At 39.9% G+C, this 21,518-nt stretch overlaps 1 protein-coding gene across 5 annotated transcripts in view; it reads right to left on the reverse strand.

Annotated features, from left to right (window-relative positions):
- Window positions 1–425: 425 nt before the first annotated feature.
- MET (MET proto-oncogene, receptor tyrosine kinase) overlaps window positions 426–21,518 on the reverse strand; it is a 93,680-nt gene continuing 72,587 nt past the window's right edge. For 4 of the 5 annotated variants that reach the window (XM_027893678.1, XM_027893679.1, XM_027893677.1 and 1 more), the window contains exons 12-21: window positions 17,063–17,209; window positions 14,920–15,076; window positions 14,001–14,141; window positions 11,425–11,655; window positions 8,969–9,049; window positions 8,172–8,353; window positions 6,517–6,626; window positions 3,823–3,988; window positions 2,793–2,929; window positions 426–2,648 (exon numbers count right to left, since the gene is read on the reverse strand). In XM_027893678.1, the coding sequence (XP_027749479.1) occupies window positions 2,438–2,648; window positions 2,793–2,929; window positions 3,823–3,988; window positions 6,517–6,626; window positions 8,172–8,353; window positions 8,969–9,049; window positions 11,425–11,655; window positions 14,001–14,141; window positions 14,920–15,076; window positions 17,063–17,209 (1,563 nt within the window). In that variant the 3' untranslated portion in view covers window positions 426–2,437. Of the gene's footprint in view, window positions 2,649–2,792; window positions 2,930–3,822; window positions 3,989–6,516; window positions 6,627–8,171; window positions 8,354–8,968; window positions 9,050–11,424; window positions 11,656–14,000; window positions 14,142–14,919; window positions 15,077–17,062; window positions 17,210–21,518 lie in introns of those variants that run through there. The other variant, XM_027893680.1, reaches the window with a different exon arrangement.

Below are 21,518 nucleotides of genomic sequence, written 5' to 3' on the forward strand. Positions count from 1 at the left end.
CAGAGGGCTGGTGAGACTGATAAAAAAATAATAGAATGGTTTGTGTTGGAATGGGCCGTTGAAGATCACCTAGTTCCAAACCCCCTGCTGTGGGCACCTTCAACTAGACCAAATTCCTCAGCGCCTCATGCCTTCAACCTGGCATGGAACATGATGGGGCATTCACAAATTCCCTGGACAACCTGTTCCAGTGCCTCACCACCCTCACAGTAAAGGATTTTTTCCTAATATCAAATCTAAACCTAGTCTCTTTCAATTTAAACCCATTCCCCCTTGTCCTGTCGGTACATGCCCTGGTAAATAGTCTTGCTCCATCTTTCCTGTAAGTTCCCTTTAGGAAGTGGAACACTACAATTAGGTCACTCTTCTCTTTTCCGGACAATCCAAATTCTCTCAGCCTTCTTCACAGAAGAGGTGGTTCTTCTCTACATTTGGTCAATGTCTTTGCTGTGCTGAGGACCCCAGAGCTGGATGCAGCATTCCAAGTGGGATTTCACAAGGGCAGAGTAGAGAGGCAGAATGCCCTCCCTTGACCTGCTGGCCACACGGCCTTTGATGCAGCCCAGGGTCCAATTGGCTTTCTGGGCTGCGAGCACACCTTGCCGGGTCACGTCCAGCCTCTGCTCCACCCCGAGTGCTTCTGGGCAGGGCTGCTCTCCCTCTGTTCATCCCCCAGCCTGTATTGATACAGGGGGCTGCCCTGAGCCACGTGCAGCATCTTGCACTTGCTCTTGTTAAACCTCCTGAGGTTGCCGTGGGCCCACTACTGGAGCTTGACCAGGTCCCTCTGGATGGCATCAGGTGTGTCAACCACCCCCCTCAGCTTGGTGTCAGCTGCAAATTTGCTGAGGGTGCACTCGATCCCTTCGTCTGTATCATTAGTGAAGATAAGAAATAGCACTGGTCCCAGCACACACCCCTGAGGGACAGCACTCAGCACTGATGTCCCTCAGGACTCTGAGCCACTGATCGTTGCCTCTGGATGTGACTGTTCACCCAACTTCGTCTCCATCTAACAGACCACGCATCGAATCCGCCTCTCTCCCCTTGAGAGAGAAGGAAGTTGTGGGGGACTGTGTCAAAGGCTTTGCAGAATTCCAGATAAATGACATCTGTAGTCCTTGTCCGCTGATGCAGTTGTTCCATCTTAGAAGGCCACTCAGTTTGTCAGGCAGGATTTTCCCTTGATGAAGCCATGCTGGCTGTCTCAAATCACCTCCCTGTCCTTCATGTGCCTTAACATAGCTTCTAGGAGGATCTGTTCCATGATCTTCCCAGGCACAGAGGGGAAGCTGATAGGTTGGTGGTTCCCAGGGTTGTCCTTTCTTTCCTTTTCAAAGATAGGTAGAGTGTTTCTCTTTTCGCAGGCACCTGGGACTTCACCTGACTGCCATGATTTTCTGATTATCGTGGAGAGTGGCTTGGCAACTGCATCAGCCAATTCCTTCAGTACTTTGGGATGCATCCCCATAGACTTGTGCACATTTAGGTTCCCCAGGTGGTCATGAACCTGATCTTCAGTTACAGTGGGGTGGCTTTGCCCTCCCTGTCCTCATTCTGTCTTCCATCTGCTCAAGAGGTGTGGAAAGAGAGGTTGCCATTGAAGACTGAGGCAGAAAAGTTAAGTACCTCAGCCTTCTCCTCACCCATTGTCACCTGCTCTCCAGTGTTGTTTATCAGGAGGGTTGCACCTTCTTTGACCTTCTGTTTCTGATTAACATACCTGTAGAAGCCCTTCCTGTTATTCTTTGCCTCCCTTGCCAGGTTTAGTTCCAGTTTTGCCTTGGCCTTCCTCACCCACTCCCTACACAGTTGTACTTTTCTATACTTATTTTACTGCACACCATTTCTTGATTTTGATTTCTGTTAAGACACTTACCACGAGGCTGGCTCTCTCGGCTGCCTAGGTTCTTAAAAACCTTGTTGATGTAGTGCAAAAATCCAAAGTTTGCACCATGTAGGAGGAAAATACATTTTAAACTCTTGTAACTCTCATTGTTTGCCTTAGCCTTTTGTGTGAAAACCATTTCTGCACTTCTCATTATTCTAAAGTACATGCACAGTAATAGTCCTTCCAGCCATAATGATTGATATTCTACTTTCTCCTTCATGGCATTAATGACGAATTTTTTTTCTTGGGTCTGAGCACATTAATGACAGTTTGTGGGGACTAGCTCTGTGTGGTAGCACACCACATTTCCATTTGGTAAATTGATGCAGTTGTCCAAATACTTGGGAATTACTGTGATGGTTTACAGAATCCCATAGCCTTAAACAATATGATATTGTGTCCTTGTACTAGTGCAACTTGGGCAACAACATAAACATGTGCAACAGTGTTCTCACAAAGACCGGGCAGTAAAAACTAGTGGACAAAATGTTTTGCTTTTTGTTCATACAACTAAGAATGGATTTTCCTCTATGTCAGACATTCCCGTCATGTGTCAACATCCATATCTGTGTTGTCTTGTGATGATAAAAGAGAAGGATAGGGAGCAACGCACTTCACGTTGACATAAGTAGCATTGACATGGACGTAGTGTTCCCCAACAAAAGTGGAGAAGATTGTTGATATATTTGACACAAGTTCAGAAAATGCTGGACGCATCTCAGGTTTTGGATGCCAGCACTTCAGCATGACTTCGTACCTGCCATTCAAATAAAAGAAGTGTTCAATTAAGAAATCATGTAAAAAGGAAAAAGCCCAACCTTCTCTTTCCTCCCACAGCCTCAATTACTACAATATCAGAATCAGCAGCATTTGCAGAAGACTTTGCAAGCTATTTACTTACAGTGGATCAGGGCAGTATTCAGGTTGTAGCAGCCTTCTGCCTTGTAATAAGTAAACAGTTATATCAAAAGAATTTACATCAGGATAAGGCGGTGCCCCTCGTGTCATAAGTTCCCATAACAACACACCAAAGGACCACTAAGAAAACAAAGAAATAAATAGTAAGTTATAGGGTTTGAGGGCTTTACTTTCCAGTTTTAAGATGGTTTGACAGATTTAAGCATTCAAATGCATGGATTTTCCATTTGAAAAGTTATTTTACTGCATTCGGCTTTCTTTAAGTGCACTAATAAATGCTGTAAGGACTTGAGGAGCCACTTAAATAAGAACTAGAGAATCTCAACTAAGTAAATGAAAAAAAAATAAAAGCCCATAGGCCTGCTACTTTACTGATATAAATTGGCAGGCCTCTTTTGAGGTTAATGGAACTCTGGCAGTTTACATGAGCTGATGATCTGACTAACTCTGTGTAAACACATACTGAAGACGGTGTATGTGGTAAAAATTCTGTGCATCACAGGCTAATCTGAATCTGGATTGAAAGGAGAGCTAAAATAAAAAGTGATCCTCCCAACTAATGACTTCATCTTAACAATTTTTTCTTCATAAATGTCCAGGTAATACTTGAGATTGCTCAAAGCAGTCAGTAAATATTTATAAAGCAAATAAAGTATTTTTGAGAACTAGTAAATTTTATGAGTCTCAAAGTTAACCTGTTTTGTCAAGCTTTCCAGAGCCCCTCCTATAGCAGGGTTCAGTTCCAACTTGGCTTCCTGGAAAGTCCTTAGTTTCCCTTGGAACGAGGTTAAACTAATTCTTTCTTGAGCAGTAAGACAAAATCAGGTCAGCAACTTGTTGTTTTGTGATTGGGACAAATACACTTTCTGGACGTACACAGTCTTTTATTATTATGTGAATTAAAGTTAGATTCAAATATAAGTTTTGATTTGGAATTAGTCCATTCCACTAGAAAGATGTCTCAGGCAATATAAAAGAAACAAATAGGTGATACAAATATGTTTGTACATTACCACATCTGACTTTGTTGTGAACTTTTGAGTTTGTAAACTTTCTAAAGCCATCCATTTCACTGGCAGTTTAGCTCCTGTTTTATTGTGCACACTGTAGTATTCTTTATCATAGACATCTCTAGCAAGACCAAAATCAGCAACCTTGACAGTGAATTTTTCATCCAACCTAGAGAAATGACAAAAGGTATTATTTGGGACTAAGCATGCAAGATTTACAGAGATGGTGGATTATAATGAGTGACTTGCGTTTTTGAAATGGTGGATTATACTGAGTGACTTGCATTGACTTTAAAAGGCAGTACTTTATTTTGGATCTATTAACCAATGTAACAGTGAAAAAAAAAGTGCAGCAAAGTATATTTAACATCCATTTAACACAGTGAATGAACCTGGGAAATTACTGATATTGTTTTCATAATACAATTTGAATTACAATTATTTTAAAACAATTGCTGTGTATAAAAAGATTTTGGCTAATAGCCTATATATCCTAATTGAGTGCTACATAATTTCTTCCACAGCCGTTTCTTCTTCTGTATCCTTAAAACTGGCTAATTTTTATTTCCAAGCCAAGGCATGTCCTTTCCTGCTTACTCTCAGTTTTGATAAGGAGGGGTCCATCATTATCTCAGTAACTGCCTCTATACAATAATGTAGTCCTGTAACTAAAAATGTGTTTGGTGTCTGTTCTGGGAGAAAGTGATGGCATAACAAAAGTTCAGCTGGGGTTACACCTCAGCCCTACCAGAAGATATCCTTAGTTTTTCTTCTCCTACGGTTGGTGTTTGTCCTGGTAAGTAGTATCACTGTCAAAAACCGGACAGAGCATGGGTGTTGGCATGCTCTATCCTTTATTGCATGTGCTATCCTTTATTACATGTGCAGACCTAGCCACAGCAAACACTTGCTTTTGGGCTTCTTTACAGAATCACACAATCAGAGAATGGGTGAGGTTGGAACGGGTCTCTGAAGATCATCTACTTCACCATGACCTTCCCTGCTCAAAACAGGATCAGGGACTGCAGGTTGCTCAAGACCACGACCAGTTGGATTTTGAATATCTGCTCAGATTAAGACTCCACAACCTCTCTGGGCAACCTGTGCCAGTGTTCAGTCATCCTTGCAATAAAAGCATTTCTTCCTATGTTTAAATGCAATTTTCTCTGTTTTGATTTGTGCCTGCTGCCTCTTGGTCTATCCCTGGGCACCACTTAGATCTTCTTCGGCCTACCATATCAGGTATTTATACATATGGATAAGATCCCTCTGAATTTTCTCTATGCTAAATGTTCCCATCTCTCAGTGTCTACACGAGGCATTCTCCTGTCTTAAATTTATGAGGTTTCTGTCTGGACAACTCTGGTCTGTTGAAGTCCCTCTGAATGGGACAAAACCGTCTGCTGCATTTATTGATGTTATAACTAAATCCAGAAAAGGGAGTGGGACAGAACTTTGATGGGTTAACAGGACACAGTTTATGCCATAGCAGGTTCCTGCACTTCTTCCAGGGCAGTGGAATAGAGTTAATAGTCCCCAGGGACTATATTTGCATCCTGGCTTCCTTTCTGATAGACATCACTACTGTGGCAGGTCCTGTGCTTCTGAGTGATGGATGGTCACCGGGGAAAGGGGTGTTCTCTTGTGGCAGCAGCTTTCCAGGCTCTGAAGTGCCAAGCCACACAGAAGTAAAAAAGCAGCCATTCAGTGGTCATGTGAGACACCCTGAAGCTGTTCCCTCCTCACCCAAGGAAGAGACACAGGCCAGAGGGAATGTCCTGTTGCCCCTCTTTGGACTTTGATTAGATGAAGTAGGACTTTTGTCCAGTAATTCAAATAATCTGTTCTTAGGAAACATACAAATTATGTTGCTTGTGGCTTTTTTCCTCCCTTAAAAAAGCAGCACTTGTATGAAAATGTTCTGTTTCAGAGGCTGTTCAGCTGCACAAGTGTGCATCCTTTCGAAAAAGAATAAAAAAATCTGATGTCACAGGTTAATGACCTTTTTGCAGCCAGAGTTCCAGTTTATGACACACTAAAAATAAACTCTAATGTTTAATCTTGTACCTTATTAATTCACAACATTGGTGATAAATCAGCATAATCGTATCGGCAGCTCCTGTATCAGTTAGTCTTTGCGTGAACTTAACTGTCTGGCTACCCAGACACTAGTAAGATTCTTTGAATGTTAATTTGTGTGCGTAGTTGAGTCAAAGTAAGCTCATACTCAGTAATGAAAGACTACTGTCAAGAGGTCTCACTGGTGTTTCTTTGTGTTCCTGTTTTTCTCACAAAGTTTTGTGTGTTCCTCTCCCTCCTGTTAGGTGTGGCAGCAGAGACATGCTGCTTCTGAAGAAGTTGGGTGGAAGCACAGCAAGTTGAGGCAACAGCAGTTTAACTCCCCTTAGGAAATGCCTTTTAAACTCTCTAACCAATGATTTTGAGATGCTATACTTTCACCTCAGCTTTCTTATTTCTCACACTCAAAAAAAGCTTATGTGTAAGAAATGAGCCGGTAGCAAGATGAGTAGCTCATCAGTATGCAAGACAAACATCAGTATAATTACAGAGCAATGAAAAAAAACACCCTATTTTGACTGAAAAAAAGCAGAATCTTGGAAACTTTTATTTATCTCATCTCACTGTCTTACACAGAAGAGTGTGATAACGTGACTGGAAGAAGATGTTTGTACTTACATACAGTTTCTTGCTGCCAAATCTCTATGGACGAACTTTTTGCTTGCAAGGTATTTCATTCCTTTTGCGACCTGAAGGCCAAATCCAATTAAATCTTTTACTGTTGGATTCTGTAAAATACAAACATTCGTGATACAATGATTGCATAAACTTAAGGAGCAAACTGCTTTTTGCTGTGACTCTTCAGGTTTTACACCCCACCTGTCCTGCCACCAGAATGATCAAGACAGGTTGGTGCTTGTAATGAAACTGGTTTAAGTTTAGGTCAGGTTCTTACCTCCAGTGAGAAGACACACTATAAGACAACAAAAAAGCTGACAGTCTCCAGAAGAGTGGAGTTTGCAGCATAAGCAGCATAACTGGGAAGTGGAACAGTCTGCTGGAACAGCATCACAGCTGGCACACAGAATTCACATGTGTGAACTTACGAGTAATTGCATGTAAGTCAGCAGAAAGTACTAACTATGAACTTGGAGCTCATCAGCTAGAGATGACCAAGAAATAAGAGAGTCCTGTCTGGTACAAAATAAGGCAAATGGGACCTTAGCAATTAGCAGAGGAAGATTTTCCACAATGATTAATAACCCTTTCTGCTGGTCTACATGGTAAGACAATACTGAAAATGTTAAATATCAAAATAAGTATAAACATAAACCTGTAAATCTCTTTTACCCAATCATATGACTTGTTATGTAATAGTAAAGTTCCCACAGATTTTTGTGTTGTTGACAATGCTCCTTATAATTTTCTTCCGTGGAACAATCTTGTTCAACTGTGGTCATCATTCTAATTATTTCTGGAAGGACCATGGCACTATTCACAGATGAGGGCCCTGGTCTTTGTAGAATGAAAGAAGCTCAAAAGGGAAGAGATCCCTATCTCAGAAAGCTTAATTCCTTCAAAAATTAGACAAAATTCATTTTTTTAAAAAAATTGTACTGGCTATAGTTGACTGCCATAGAGGAAAGCAAAATTTTATTGTCTCAGAAGTCACTTTATGTTGTCCTAGCACTGTGAAATAGGTGAAATACTACAGTATAAATAGGCTTACACTACCTGAGGCAAGACCTGTGGTCTCATTCGTGTGAGAAAGCAGTGAGGCACATTTGAGGAGTGTGCAGTTTTTCAATGGAAATGGGGAAGGTCTCTGATAACAGTACTCATAGTTTGTAAAACAATTCCTGTTTCTCTTTCTTAATATATGAATAAAAAAATATTGAAAATAAACAGACTATGACACTAGTTGGACATGGAGATCCCTTACCTAGGAGTTGAAAGAGCAGATGGTCACAACTGGTATAGCTGTGCTGAAGTCAACAGAGATATGCCAGTGTAAACCAGCAGATGATTGGGCCCCTTGACTTGGCTCTCATAAACACATTTGTTTATAAAGAGGCTTATGGATGGCAAATGAGAAATATTTATTGCTTATAATTTCTGGGAAACATTCTAGAGAGGAATTTGAGGGGGAAGGGAAGACGTAGCAGTGCTGTAGCTGGGCTTGATGCCAGCCTAAGCAAGTGCTAAAGGTTAAGGTGTAGTAACAGCAGTGAGTTACAGACGTAATGTAATTACGAGAGCTTATAACCTGTGGTGTTGGAGCAGGGCGTGGCTAGACTTGCACTAATGTTTGGTAGACCTCACCGTGTACTTACATGAGTCTCATTCCTGATGAAGTTTCGAAGATCTCCATGTTTCATGTAGGGAAGAACAACTAACGGGGATCCTTCGTTGGGCAAACAGATTCCCAGGAGTGACAGAACATTGGGATGAGTGAAATCCTTCATGATTATTCCTTCTTTCAGAAACTGAGCTACTTCTTCCAGATCTGTAATCCCTGAGAAATCCAGTAATGAGTTAATTAAAAGAAGCGGAAACAAACTAGTGTTCATTTCTGTACAGCATGTCATTGCACAACAAAGCCATAATGAGAGACTACAAATGTGCTCCCCACATCCCACATTACAACCAGGTTATGTGCATTGGTTTTCCTACAATGACCAAATACAGTCTGTTGGTGATTTTAATTCTGTCTCTCCTTTTTTTAATAATCAATTACTTGAAATTCAATAACAACGCTTGAGTAAAACCCTTATTAAATATTGTTATAGTCTCTTCCTGTTTTTCCAGCAGCTTTGCCTACTCTTTAGCAATTTAACTTCCAAATCTGAATCTTCAGTAGACAGTAGAATAAAAAATTACACTGCCTTTCCCTCATTTTCCAGTGTTCCTTTCTCTGTAGGGGAAATATATGGACATTTCATTTGATATAAAAACATATGCCAATGCCTCATGTTAATCTGAAGTAACTGGAATTGCTCCAAAGATAAATCTGATTCAGCCGCAACTAAGAATCTTTGTTTGTGAAAGTATACTTCACTGTAATTTATCAGTTCACCTCAGTTATCTTTGGAATTAATAGTAATGTCTCACTATTAAACATGTAACTCACTATTCAGTGACTTCACAGCACAATGAATTTTCCTGCTATCGTTATCCAGCAATGTCCCATGGTACACACACCCAAAATGTCCTGTGTAAAAAAATAAGCAATGTTAGATTTAAGAAGTAAAATTAGCTTTCTGGTATTTTCCACTGGGTAGCAATTATGCTTTAAGAAAGGGATCACACTTTATTTCTGTCCAATTCTCAACACTTGTAACGTATATTTCCTAACTAACACATAGAACCATTACAAAAAACCCACCACTGCATAAAACCACCATTACGTAAAATGAAAGCTCTATTTGCAAAATATTAGATATTTCCTGACATAAACAGAGAGTATAAATAATGCCAAGGCTCGTGCCACAAATGTTTCCTCTAATGAGTATGCACACAAACACCATGTGAGCCAATTCCCACCATAATCTCCTGTGAGACACGAGTCAAAGGAGGGCACTTGGAAGGGACAGGGAGCAGATAGGAGGGAGCTGACATGACCACTGGATTGGTGGTTCCTAGTGACCTGCAAGCCCACACAGATCCACTGGTCCACTGGACTGTACAAACTTGATGCCTGAAAAGGACGCTCACTGTGGGCTTACAGTCTCTCAGGTCTGCTATTCCATGGCAAATGTTGAGTATTAAAAGCGATGTGTTGGCTGTGAATGGTTTGGGAGTTGCTCTACTGATCACAGATCGACGACATCACTCAGCAGCAGTCTATGGTCTCCTCTATGGCCTGGTTTCAAGCATAAAATGTCACTAAAAGGTAGTGAACAAAATTTGCCTTCTTTCTCATGGTCTGAGCAGTGAAATGAACTGCCAGGGACACAGAAATCCCTTCTGATCCTGTGCTTTCCTGTGAAGCAAATGGGGTAGTCTACAGAAACCTACTCTGAGAAGCCGTGGTGACCTGTCTGGGAAACAATGAAGTTTAAGCTCTAGGCTTGTGCATAAATTTATCCAAATCAAATTATGCCCATGTAATTGAGGCTTTCTTTCACAAATGTAACATTTACTGGAAACTTTTAAAATACTAATATTTGCAGTTAGAAAGCAAAGTAGTTTTTTTGCTTTTGTGAGTTCTACAGAGAACAAGACTACCTGATTAATTTTACTAGGTTCCTGTCATAAGTACTGTTCAGAGCTCAGTTGGCTTTGCTTTTGGCTTGAGGTAAAATTAATACAAAGTTTGTTTTATAAAAGCAACTAAAATCCCATTAGACCACAGATTGCCTGGAGCCTGGGCACAAATCCTAAAGCTTGGATTGGGTGTGTCTACAGTATTTTTGGGTTTGGCCCATTTCTAGTTATGGAGGAGAAAATTTAAAATCATTAATTATATCGGCGTCATTCCTGATATTTTTTAACATTAGAAAATGGGAAATTAGTTGTAGTTTTCCAAAACAAGAAAGAAAAGAAAAAGGCCCACCCTTGCTTTGGGGATGATGAAGTGTAATACATGGAAGGAAAATTGACTGACTGACTGATTTGTGGCTCTTTTCCTGCAGAAGAAGGATTAAAAATATACTTTATAGCCAATTTTTTTATCAGCATTCTTATACTCAGCATGAGATCTGTGATACATGATCTGTAGAAGTATGGAAAATGCAGTTTGTATTTTGGTTATTAATAGGTACTCAGTCATACAGAGATTAATAAATGTCCCTAATAGAAATTCTGGCTTGGGCTATGAAAGGTGAAGGGTACTTGCTAACAGAGATGTAGAGGAATAGCAGTGATGAGAAAAATTTAGAAGAGTAGGAGACTTGCTGTATCAGGAAAAAAACTAAAAGGAAGTGAATGAGAACCTATGCATTACTGCATCTGGCATAAGAGAGGAATGAGGAGGAATGGAGAGCCTTTGCTGGGAGGAAACAAATGGCAAATTCCTCAGACCTGGGGAAAACTTGTGGAGGGAAAGGGGTGTGGGCATTTTACCTGGACCATGGGGACTTTTACTGAATGCATTAGTGACTGCAAGCGTTTTGTGTGTCATGTAGCAATCGTGACAGATCACAGACTCCAAGTTTAAGGTCACTTGTCTCCCTGCCTTGGCAACCCCTGCCATTTAGGTGTGTGCCTTAGGCAATATCCTGTCACAGATTCACTCCTGCACTGCAGCCTTGCGGATCAGAAGCCCCGGCTGAGCTTTTCTGTAGCCTGGAAAAGGGTGAAACTGCTGAGGGGGAACCAGTAAGCTTCTGAGTTCAAAGGAGCCCCATTAATTGCAAACTCTTTCCTCCTGATGATGGTCTTCTCCAACAGATAAAATGTACAGGCTCTCATCTGACTTTAAAGGAGAGCCCTTTGGTTCCCCTTTGTTTCAACATGTGGGATGCAGTCCTATAAGAGGTAAAATGCTTGAAAAACATCTGTGCAGACACCTTATTCAGAATGGTTTATAATGAATGGGTGTACAAAAAGAAGAGCAGTTTGCAAGGTAAGAGTTGCAGTACCCACCTCTTCCGATTACTTCACTGAAGTGCACTATCAGGCTGTCAGCACCAATAACCACATGCTGCACTTCTTTGACCAGGTCAGGATTTAAGGCACTGATGTCAATGTGGACATTAGTTTGGAGAAGTGGACTGGCTAAATCTGAGTCTCCGCTAGACAGAATCGGGGAGAGGTCAGAATGAGGATACTGGGCAGGTCTGCATGATCCGTTCTGAGACATGCTTGGAAACTGATCTGCAAGATGAACAGAAACTGTTATAATCCTTTCAAAATTCTCCTTGAAAAATGAAGTTTTATTGCATTGGAAAGCAAGGTTTGATTTTAACAGTTTGGAAGTGGCTTGGCTTTATGGAAGTTTTGGTCACAAAGGGAAAATGAAAATACGCATTGGTAATCTGCCAAACTCCAGGAAAACTATGTCACTAGAAACTTACGCTAGTGACAGCTAGCTAGAATCAGCTCTGCTTTCATGAAAGTAAATGGCAAAACTTCCACTTTTCTCAGGGGATGGAATGAAGACTTGTCACTTCCTGCCAAGTAGAGGTTATCGCATTTCTAATAACTGGGAGTAACAAGAGTAAAATGGAAAACTGACAGCAATATGGGAGGAGCTGGTAGTGAACAATTAAAAACATGAAACCTTTTATTATTGTCATGTTCTAATTTGGTAGGGAACTTTACATTTCACGAAGGTTTCCTAACTGCTGGTGACTAGCTATATTTATCCAATGGTAAATATTCAACCAGGGAAATGCCTAGAGGTGATTCATATCCTGTAACTGCTGAAGATAATACAGTTGGTGCTACTCATGAAAATAACATCAGCCATCTGAAATAGCAGAAATTAAAGTATTTCAGTAAAGACAGAAGTATATATTTGAGAATTTTTTTATCAACAGTATGTGGTTCAGGTATTTCATATCGTTTTTGTTTAATTTTTTTTTTTTTTAGTATTTTTTGGTGACTGAATGAAAGAACTAAGTTTAATTTACATCAGTTTCAGTCTGGAGTGATTCTAGTGGAGTCAATGAGAAGAATTAAGTCTAGGGTCAAAACCAAAAAAGTGAATAAATTTAAGAACAGAAATTATCAGGTACTGTATCACAACAAGTAAAAGATTCTGTACAGCCATGCTTTATATATTTCTGTACAAAACTTGGAAATTTTTCATATAGTGCTGTTGTCACTCTAGTTGCTGAGAAAAACTGTGCTATTCTATCTAGAAGCAAAAATACCAACTCCTACATTTACAAATGAGTTTGTTGCTAACAGCAAATATCTATTTAATAATCACAGTAAAATAATCCAGATATGGCTGAAAAATAATTTTTGCAGCTTCTACATGTAAATCTGCATGTTTTCTAATGTTCCTGTTGTTTTATTCTTTGATAGGAATTGACATAAACACTGCTAGGGAGACTTTAGGTGAACACATCTCCTTCTTGGATGCGCTCCCTGCTGTGCTTTGCCAGGATTTATCTTCCAGCAAGGATCTTTGCACAGTTTTGTCTTGTGTACCACTTTCCCTTCTAATCAGTGGCACAGGCCATTTCCTTTGGGAATTTTTCAATCAAGAAACTTCTGTATGAGCTGATGGCAGCAATTAAAGAATGGTAAGGGAAGCTGGGAACTGGCCTGTCTCTCAAAAAGCTCAGCAATTGGGGCTTACAGAGGCGAAATAAGGATTTGGAGTGATTTCTATTGAGCTGTGTATGGCAGCACTTGAAATAATACAAGTCTATGTATATACCAAGACTAACAAATATCTGTGATATCTTACACACCATAATGTGGTAACTCCTAATAGTTACAGGCTCAGTAACGGTAATCGCAGGACATGGTCTCCATGTCTTAAAGGAGGTGTTCAACCTAATGCGGTACGATAAGTGTAGCAGACTCTCTTCTGAAGAACCCACTTTAAAATGGTTTTATACAGGACAAAATTGTGTTTGACATAGGGTTATTGTTCCCTGGGACCGGCATCGCAGCACACGTGGACCTCCACTCAATTTGTAAGTCTTCATATCCCTTTAGCTTAATTTTTAAAGCCAACATTTCTGCATTTTACAGTGTACCATTACAGAAGGGGCATTAACAGACAAAAGAGTATCAGTTTACAAAGCTCCATGGCCCACGTTGGGCCAACAGAACTGCTTTACGATGACTGTATGAAGTCACTGAGACACACTAAACCTAAACCCACTTGATGTTATCCTTAAAATAACTTTTTTCAGAGTGGATTTGAGCGTGGCCTGATGGACTCATGATAAACACAAATTAATTATATCCATTAGCTCCTAATAAATTGTTCAGCATAGCGAGTTTCCACTAATAGCATTTTATATATTCCACCAACCTGAGTAAAACTAAAAATCCTTTGCACCTTATTCTTGGGAAGCACCTGGGAAGTTCAGTTAAAGTAGCAAGCCTGTGAACATAGGAGTCCCACAAATGCAGTCACAGATAAACTAGATGACAAACTGAAATTAGGATACTGATCAAAATAGCTATCATCTGAAGACATATGAAAATCAAAATGCATAAAATATCATCTATACAGATTCCTAATAGAGGTGTACCTTCTAGAAAAGTTGATCTGTAGTCTACAGATTCACTTGAAACCATTTCTGTTGTTGGACTTACACTCCTTGCGCTCACCAACCTGTCCAGGTGAGGAGTGTGCACTCTGCCATCATAACGCACTAGGTCACTTCCCAGATCTGAAGAGGAGAAGAAAGAAACATTAGAAAACCCTCATGGTTTTAGTATGCCAATATTCATTTTAGCTATTTATTTAAATCTACATGTTCTACTCTGTTGGGAAGAAGGTTGGGTTGTTGCTGTGGCAGACATATTACAGCACAAGATTTGCTGCAGCTTGTGTTGAAGACCCACTCTTGGCCACACTGGAAGACTGAAGACAGCTTTGAAGCCTCTAGGGCCAGCTTCATGGTCTGACTGAGATACTGCATCACAACAAGACTTGGTTATATACTACCTCCCCTGCTCCTCCCACCTTGCATAGTGTGGCAGCTCCCACTGGAAGCAAACCCAGACACAGGGGCCAGAGAGGAGCCAGGGTCTGACCAAGTTCCTGATTTGGGTGAAAAAGAGACCACGACACTGCAGTGCTCTGTGTCTTGCAAAACTCAGGCACAGCCTGGAGGACTACAAGGCAACTGGATGAAGCTGAAGTACTCGTGATTCCATGCATATCATTTACTCGTCCTCTCTTCCAAAGCTGATTGGGGAAGAGAAGTTACTAGCTTAGAGTTCCTCTGAAATCCTTCTGCTTAAGGCATAGTGTGCCCCTTCACCCAGCTCAGGCAAGAGCCAAGCACTGACATGCAACTAAACCTTGGGACTTGATTGTGAAACCTATGCTAATGCGTTACAACAGGGCATTGCATGGTAGTTAAGAAAAGCATAAAATTATGTAATTTTAAAAAATCTAAGATAAAATAATGGACTTATTTGATGGGATTGACTATGATGTACCTTTAATTTGTTTCTTCTTCCTTCTCCAGAGGAAAAACACCAAAAAGATAAAAAGTAAAAGTGATGTTGAAATTACTCCAGCAATTAGTCCCGTGAAATTCTGATCTTGCCGGATCAGCACTTTTCCGATAACTGTTGATAAAACTTCTTGCTTCCACTGAAAAAACAAAGAAAAAAATAGTGTGATGATTTCCAAAGACAAGTAAGAACTAGATTATTAGTACTAAACTATGAGCTGATATGTCCCATATGTACTAAATCTTGGGTTTGTGATGCTGTACTGTGATAAGATACTGGGAGTGAAGAAATTGTTACACTGCTGTACATGAAACCAGATCTATGTGTTTCTTTCCTCATTACTCACCTTCAAGAGCTCTGGTTGAGATGCAGCTGTGAATTTGATACACTACACACACAGCATGCACTCACACACACTCTGGGTAACAGGGTCCCACGGTTACCAGATGTTAATTCAAAATTTTAAATTCATACTCTTACTCAAATGGTGCATGGAAATGTATGGGCCCATGGATGTATGGGCTGAGATATACATTAAAAAAGCCAGCCCAACTGTCTTTAATATGTGGCCTTCTGGCATAAATATGTCGTAACATCAAACTCACTCTCTTGCTGTCAGCATGCCTACATTTTAGTTCCCAAGGTCATGTGAGCCTGTCCCTGGCCAGCTTCTAGCTTGTTGACAGTTTAAAGAAACAAAACAAAACAAAACAAAACAAAAAACCAACCCCAAAAATCAACCACCAAACAAACATCAAGCAGCTAACAGGGAAAAAGTGTTTTAGGTCACACAGCACTAGCTCAGTCAGTTGGAATGCATTTGGCCATCTTTTCTCTTCCTCCTGTGGAATTCATTCCTCTGGGTACTGTAATGATGGATTTGCCCGTCAAAAGAGCAAATTTTCTTCTTCGTTGGGCAGACTGCAATTTCTGTGTCTCCTTGCCAGTAAACAAGTAGAAACCTTATTTAACCCCTTTATGTTTTGTTCTTTTCTATGCGTAAAACCTGTCATGCATATCTGTTTCTTAGAGTTTAAGGAAATATCGCATAGTAGAACTGATGGAATGTCGTGTCAGCTCCGGTTGCATATGTGAAAATATGAACCAAATGCAACCTGTGCCAAAGTATTATATGAACATAGGCACTTACAGTTTTGGGAAACATACACCAAAAGAAGAGCTGCATCTAATTTTATAGTTTGTCTGAGGTATCCAAGAAATTTAATAATTAATTTAAAAATAAATATTAAAATAAATTTAATATTTACTACATGAATACAACAGCTGAGTTATTACCATTTACTTAGATTGCAATAGCACATAGCAATATCAGTCACAGCTCAGGATCCTGTTGATATGAATGTCATATGAAATAGATGGTCCTTGCTCCAAAGAGCTTACATAGACTTTGATCCTAATCAGACTTACATGACTAGCTAAGTTTGTACTGTTTTCAGTGAATCAGAGTCAAGTTTCATAGTTTAAAGGTATTCCTATTCCACTGGGATTTTCCTTTTGTTATGTATTTAAAAAATAGAAAGATACTGAAAGATCTGTGTTTTATTCTATGAATCAGTATATCTATAATTTAAATTTGGAGTAGCACACTGTATGATCACCTTTAGAAAAATGGTCAACTCAAAAATTCTTCCAAAGTGTTTTCTCTTATAAAAAAAAAAAATTGAAATGAAATTATAAAAAGTAGATTAAAAAAATCTTTCAGGAAGGATGTGATCCTCTTGACTGCTGCAGAATTTTTTGTTGAAAAAAGGGCTTATGAGTTCCAAACTAAACATACTTCATTATAGCTTCCCATTCTTCCCCATATGTTTCCTCTTGTGTTTGGATTAATAGCTATAATTTTATTTCTGTGCTTAGCTCAGGTTCTACTTTGTGCTGAAGCCTACAGAAACTCTCTGTACAAACAAGTAATAACAACACTGAAGACAATATTTATCTTAAACTAGTTGATATTATTTGAATTTCCATCCCAAACAAACTTGGATAGAGATATCTCTGCAAGCACAGGCTTAGGCTTAAGTTTAAAGTTTATTGGTTCAACAGTGACACTGTGAATCATAATAAAAATGGCATTAATATCTCATGTGTGGTGTAGTTGCCTCACCTCTATATTTAGCTCGCTGTTGGATTTCAGGAGATCACTGGGAACCGTACACAGAATTGATTCCGACTGCAGGAGGAGGTTTTCGCAGCTTTTATTTCCAACTTTTAGCACCTCTCCTTTAACAGCTTCTGAATCAATGTAATTTCCCTTAGAAAAAAAAATCAATTTCATATTACATGACCATCTCATAAAAGTTAAGGAGTTACAAGCTTGGAAAATGTTTTTAATGGAAAAACAATTGAGAAATAAAAGACTAATGCAAATTTACACTGTCCTGGTCAATAGGTATGTATAAGTTTTTTTTCATGTAAATGGGACTTTGACAGACAGGCCTGAGAGGGATGATGAAGTTTACAGATAAATTCTGCTGTCACTGATACTCATACAGCCCATATAGACTTCTAAAAATGTAAATGTCTGAAGGATTAATCCTGTTGGTCCTGTTTAGATTTTTGCATAATTTGCGCAAGAAAGGACGTATTATGTAACGCTGTTGTTTACACAAAACTGGCATTATATTATCCACAAGCTAAAGGCATCTCAAACATTTTGTTTTGCAAGTGGTTATGGTAGCAGAAGCGAAGCTCTCAAAATGAAGTAATTAATTATAATAATGCACAAATCTGTTAAAATCACGTTTCACAGATCAAAAAGGAATAAACCCTGGTAAAGATGAGAGCATGAAAAGTGCACCCCCTGCTCAGAAAACCTGCTTTCGCTTTTTGGATGAAAAATTATTCACTGTATTATTCCGGTACTCTAATAATGGCATTCAAAGGCTAAGTTCAGCATCTTTTGTGCTCAAGAGTGCATCAGTATTTAAGAAGCTGCCCTACCCCATGTACAACCCAGCATAAGATGAAAAAAGAGGCATATTAAGCAGGATTAGAAGGGGAGAAGGGAGTGTGGCACTAACACAGGCTATTTATGTGAGCTGGATCTGGGAGTTTTCCATGAGAAGGGAGGGAAGGCACTGCAGCTGACACGGCTATGAGACCTCGTATATTGGAAAAGAAACAAGAATTCCATTCTGAGGGGCAAAAAATCTTACTCTGGCATTTTAGATTTACTGCAGAATGAGACTCAACCCAGGGGAAATTGTAATAAATGTACAGGAGAGCCAGCTTAATGTCCTAATTTGACTGGCAAAGCCACACCCCAAATAAATGCTTTTTAATTGCTGTCCACAGAAGTCCACTTAGCACTCTATCTTCTATCTACTTGGAACCATTCTGTTTGATGTTAAGTAAATATTCCATGGGCCAGGGAGCTTGTGAGTGACTGCGTATTGCTTAGCAGTACGGAGACTTGCTGCAGATTGTGAGCCATTCATGTTCAAATCTTTCCTTTGAATGATGTACCTCAAAAGACTTGAATTTAAGTTTTTCATCCTCAGGATAAATATATTACCTTGGAGTGATTCTATGATTCTACAGTTCTTCTACACCATAGCTTAGATTTTTTTTCACCGTCAAAAGTGATACTTACCCAAATGGAAAAGAAATCCTACTGATGTTTCCTAAGGTGATCCTTAGCCAGTTATAAAGATGATGGTAGCTTTTACTTAGTACTATTACCATTATGTTACCACTAATATATTTTAATTTAATTTATGATAACTCAATATATTAGGAGTTTCAAAGCTCAGCAGTGGTTTTGCTCTTCCAGGACAACAGAATCTGCCTAAAATTTTCAGAGAAGGAGGCAACTGGCTCCTGTGAGAACTGGGAAAAAATATGTCCTCTTTTAAAATGTGTATTGCCCCCTTCTTGGTGAGCAATGCTCTTGCATGCAAGCTGGAGAAGTTCATTACTGGACTGAGTAGCTGTTGCAAACCAATCTGATAGCTCAATAACCTCACAACTTTAGAGATTTGGGAATAATGTGCGTAAAAGTCTAGAAGCAGTACAAGAACCGCAAACTAAGGTGTGGAAATTTTCAGGTTGGTGTCAGAAGAATTTCTGAGGTTCCTAAGCAGAGAGAAAGGGTTTCTTGGAAAGAATGAGGAGTTACTGCAGCTGCAGAGGTTTCCCTTCAGCTTGTTCAAAAATACCATAGTTTCCATATTGCTCTCTTTTGGACCAGATATTGAGAGTAACATAATTTCCTATGCAATGGAAGAAGATTGACAATACAGTGACCTATAAATAGGTAAGAAGAGTTTCTTAAGATTGTCTTATAAAGAATGTGTTGCACTGGCATAGGAATAGAGTGGGCAATTTAGTAAATCTTGTCCTACTTGGAGTTTTAATACAAAAGGGCCAGAGGACAGCCAAGATCTCAGATGTGCTGTGTAACATGCCAGTTGTTACACATGAAATGACAATTGTGCCACGTATTTCTCTAGTGGAAGATTTATATCTATAAATCCACTTTACTTACTGGTGGTCCATGCCTAGGCCTCCCCTGGAATAATGCACAAAGTCCCTGCACCAGCTTAGTGCATAAGCACAACCCCAGAACAGGACAGGCTTTGGGAAGACTGAGGAAAGACGCAGCTTCTTTTCTCATTGTTTTTTCTTTTCACAACTAGGATGCACGGGGTTTGCAGCAGCCCAGCTTGCATGGCTGGGTCAGTGGCTTCTGCCAGAGGCAGCAAGTGTACTCTGTCCTCTTCAGCAGACTCAGGTGTTCCACCGTCCCCAGCAGTGAAACACCAGAATTTCTCCCACCCTGACACCTTCCCATGTTGGCAGGAGATGGGAGCACTTCTGAAGTGGTGTCTTCGTGGTGTTGAATCTGAGAAGTGTCTCAAGCCACTCTGTCATGACCCCTCTGATTGGGGGATGGTGGGCACCAAGCGACTTCAAAGACCCACATACTTGGCAGCAGAAGAGAGTGATGATATGGGACCTTGAGAGGCTGGCACTGAAGAAAAGGAGGTTTGGTGTTTGTGGCACACAGTGCCCTGTGTTTTAAATAGAAGACCTAAAGTTTTCTTGTGTGTAACATTTTCTTACAAAAACATCTTGTGGTCATCAGGGGAAACCAAACAGAACCTTTCAATCAGTACCCACTGTCATTTGGTGAAAGCCAAATATGTCACACTAGATTAGTTAGATTGAAAAACTTGTGATAAAAGCTCCCTCCGCCCCCCTGAAACTAATTAAGAAAGAGATAAAAGAACTTTGGTTTGGTAGAACAGACTGTTCACTGAAGCAAGCTGCCATTTAATTTCATGCTGAGCTTGCTTAATTACTGCACAAAATACAATCATGAGGCATGTCAACTTATGTGTATTTTTGAATGTGGGTACGGGGTGAGGGAAAAGTGTTGCCAATATGGCTTGTAATGATCTTTTGGCTCCTGACTATAATTTATGAAAGTTGCCTCACTGTTTTGATAGAAGCACCCCACTATAACTAATTCTCTTTAGAGGAAGATGTTAAATTGGTGCTTGTCCATGCTTCATTCTAGGAGACCAGTTTTCACTAATGCTATTCTCCAGATGGTTGCCAGGGAATAACCAGGACATTAGGCTTAGGGAGACATCTGTCTTGGGTGCCATGACTACAGGTCAATACTACAAAATTGTGAGTTTGGTCACTAGGACAGTCCTCAGCCAGCCTTTCCCATCTAAATGGCTTCTTCCCAGCAATAAAACAGTACCAGAGACTTTTTCCTCGGGGAGAATACAAAGTTTGCAAGTAAAAAGAAGGAAGTTAAAAAACCCAGCTAGTTTTTAACCCTCAGTCCCTGTGAAGATTATGGAGCAAGTCTTCCTGGAAGCCCTTCGAGGCAGAGGAAGGACAAAAAAGAAATTGGGCACAGCCAGCACAGGTTTCCCAAGAGCAGATTTTGTCTGACCAGCCTTCTATGAAGAAATGACTGGTTCTGTAGATGAAAGATGAGCACTGGACAAGAGGACCCTGGTTTTAGCAAGTTTTGCAACACAATCTCTCCTAGCAATGAAAACAAATTAGGATGGTATGGACTGGATAGATGGTCTTTGAGGTGATAGAAAAACCTACTGGAATAGATCAAATCTTAAAAGTCTAACATGTGGCATTTGTCAATGGCTGATACTAGGACCAATACTAATTAAATCTTTATTGAGAGCCTGAACAAAGGGATAGAATGCACTGTCTTTGAGCTTTCAGATGACAACAAATTTAGGAAAATGACTGATATAGTGGGCCATAATGTGAAATAAGATAGTATGCCACTGTAGTGATGAAGGCTCAGCACACATTTTAGCAGCCGCAAAGGCAGTAGATTAAAGGCGATTGTTCTGCTTTGGTCAGCACTTGTGAGGCCACACCTGGAGAACTGTGTCACGTTTTTAACCCCACTGAATAAGAGATATACTGACAAACTGGATGAAGTACAGCAGAGGGCCACTGAGCTAGAAGGGGAGCCGAAGCACAGGATACACAATGAAAGGTTAATGGAGCTGGCTTTTTTAAAGATGTAAAATCTCCATTCTTGGTGAGTTTCAAAACTCATTTAGACAAGG

This window comes from Empidonax traillii, unplaced genomic scaffold, assembly GCF_003031625.1.
Source record: "Empidonax traillii isolate 1590-97213 ecotype Southwest subspecies unplaced genomic scaffold, ASM303162v1 scaffold401:size1000279, whole genome shotgun sequence".
Lineage (NCBI taxonomy): Eukaryota > Metazoa > Chordata > Aves > Passeriformes > Tyrannidae > Empidonax > Empidonax traillii.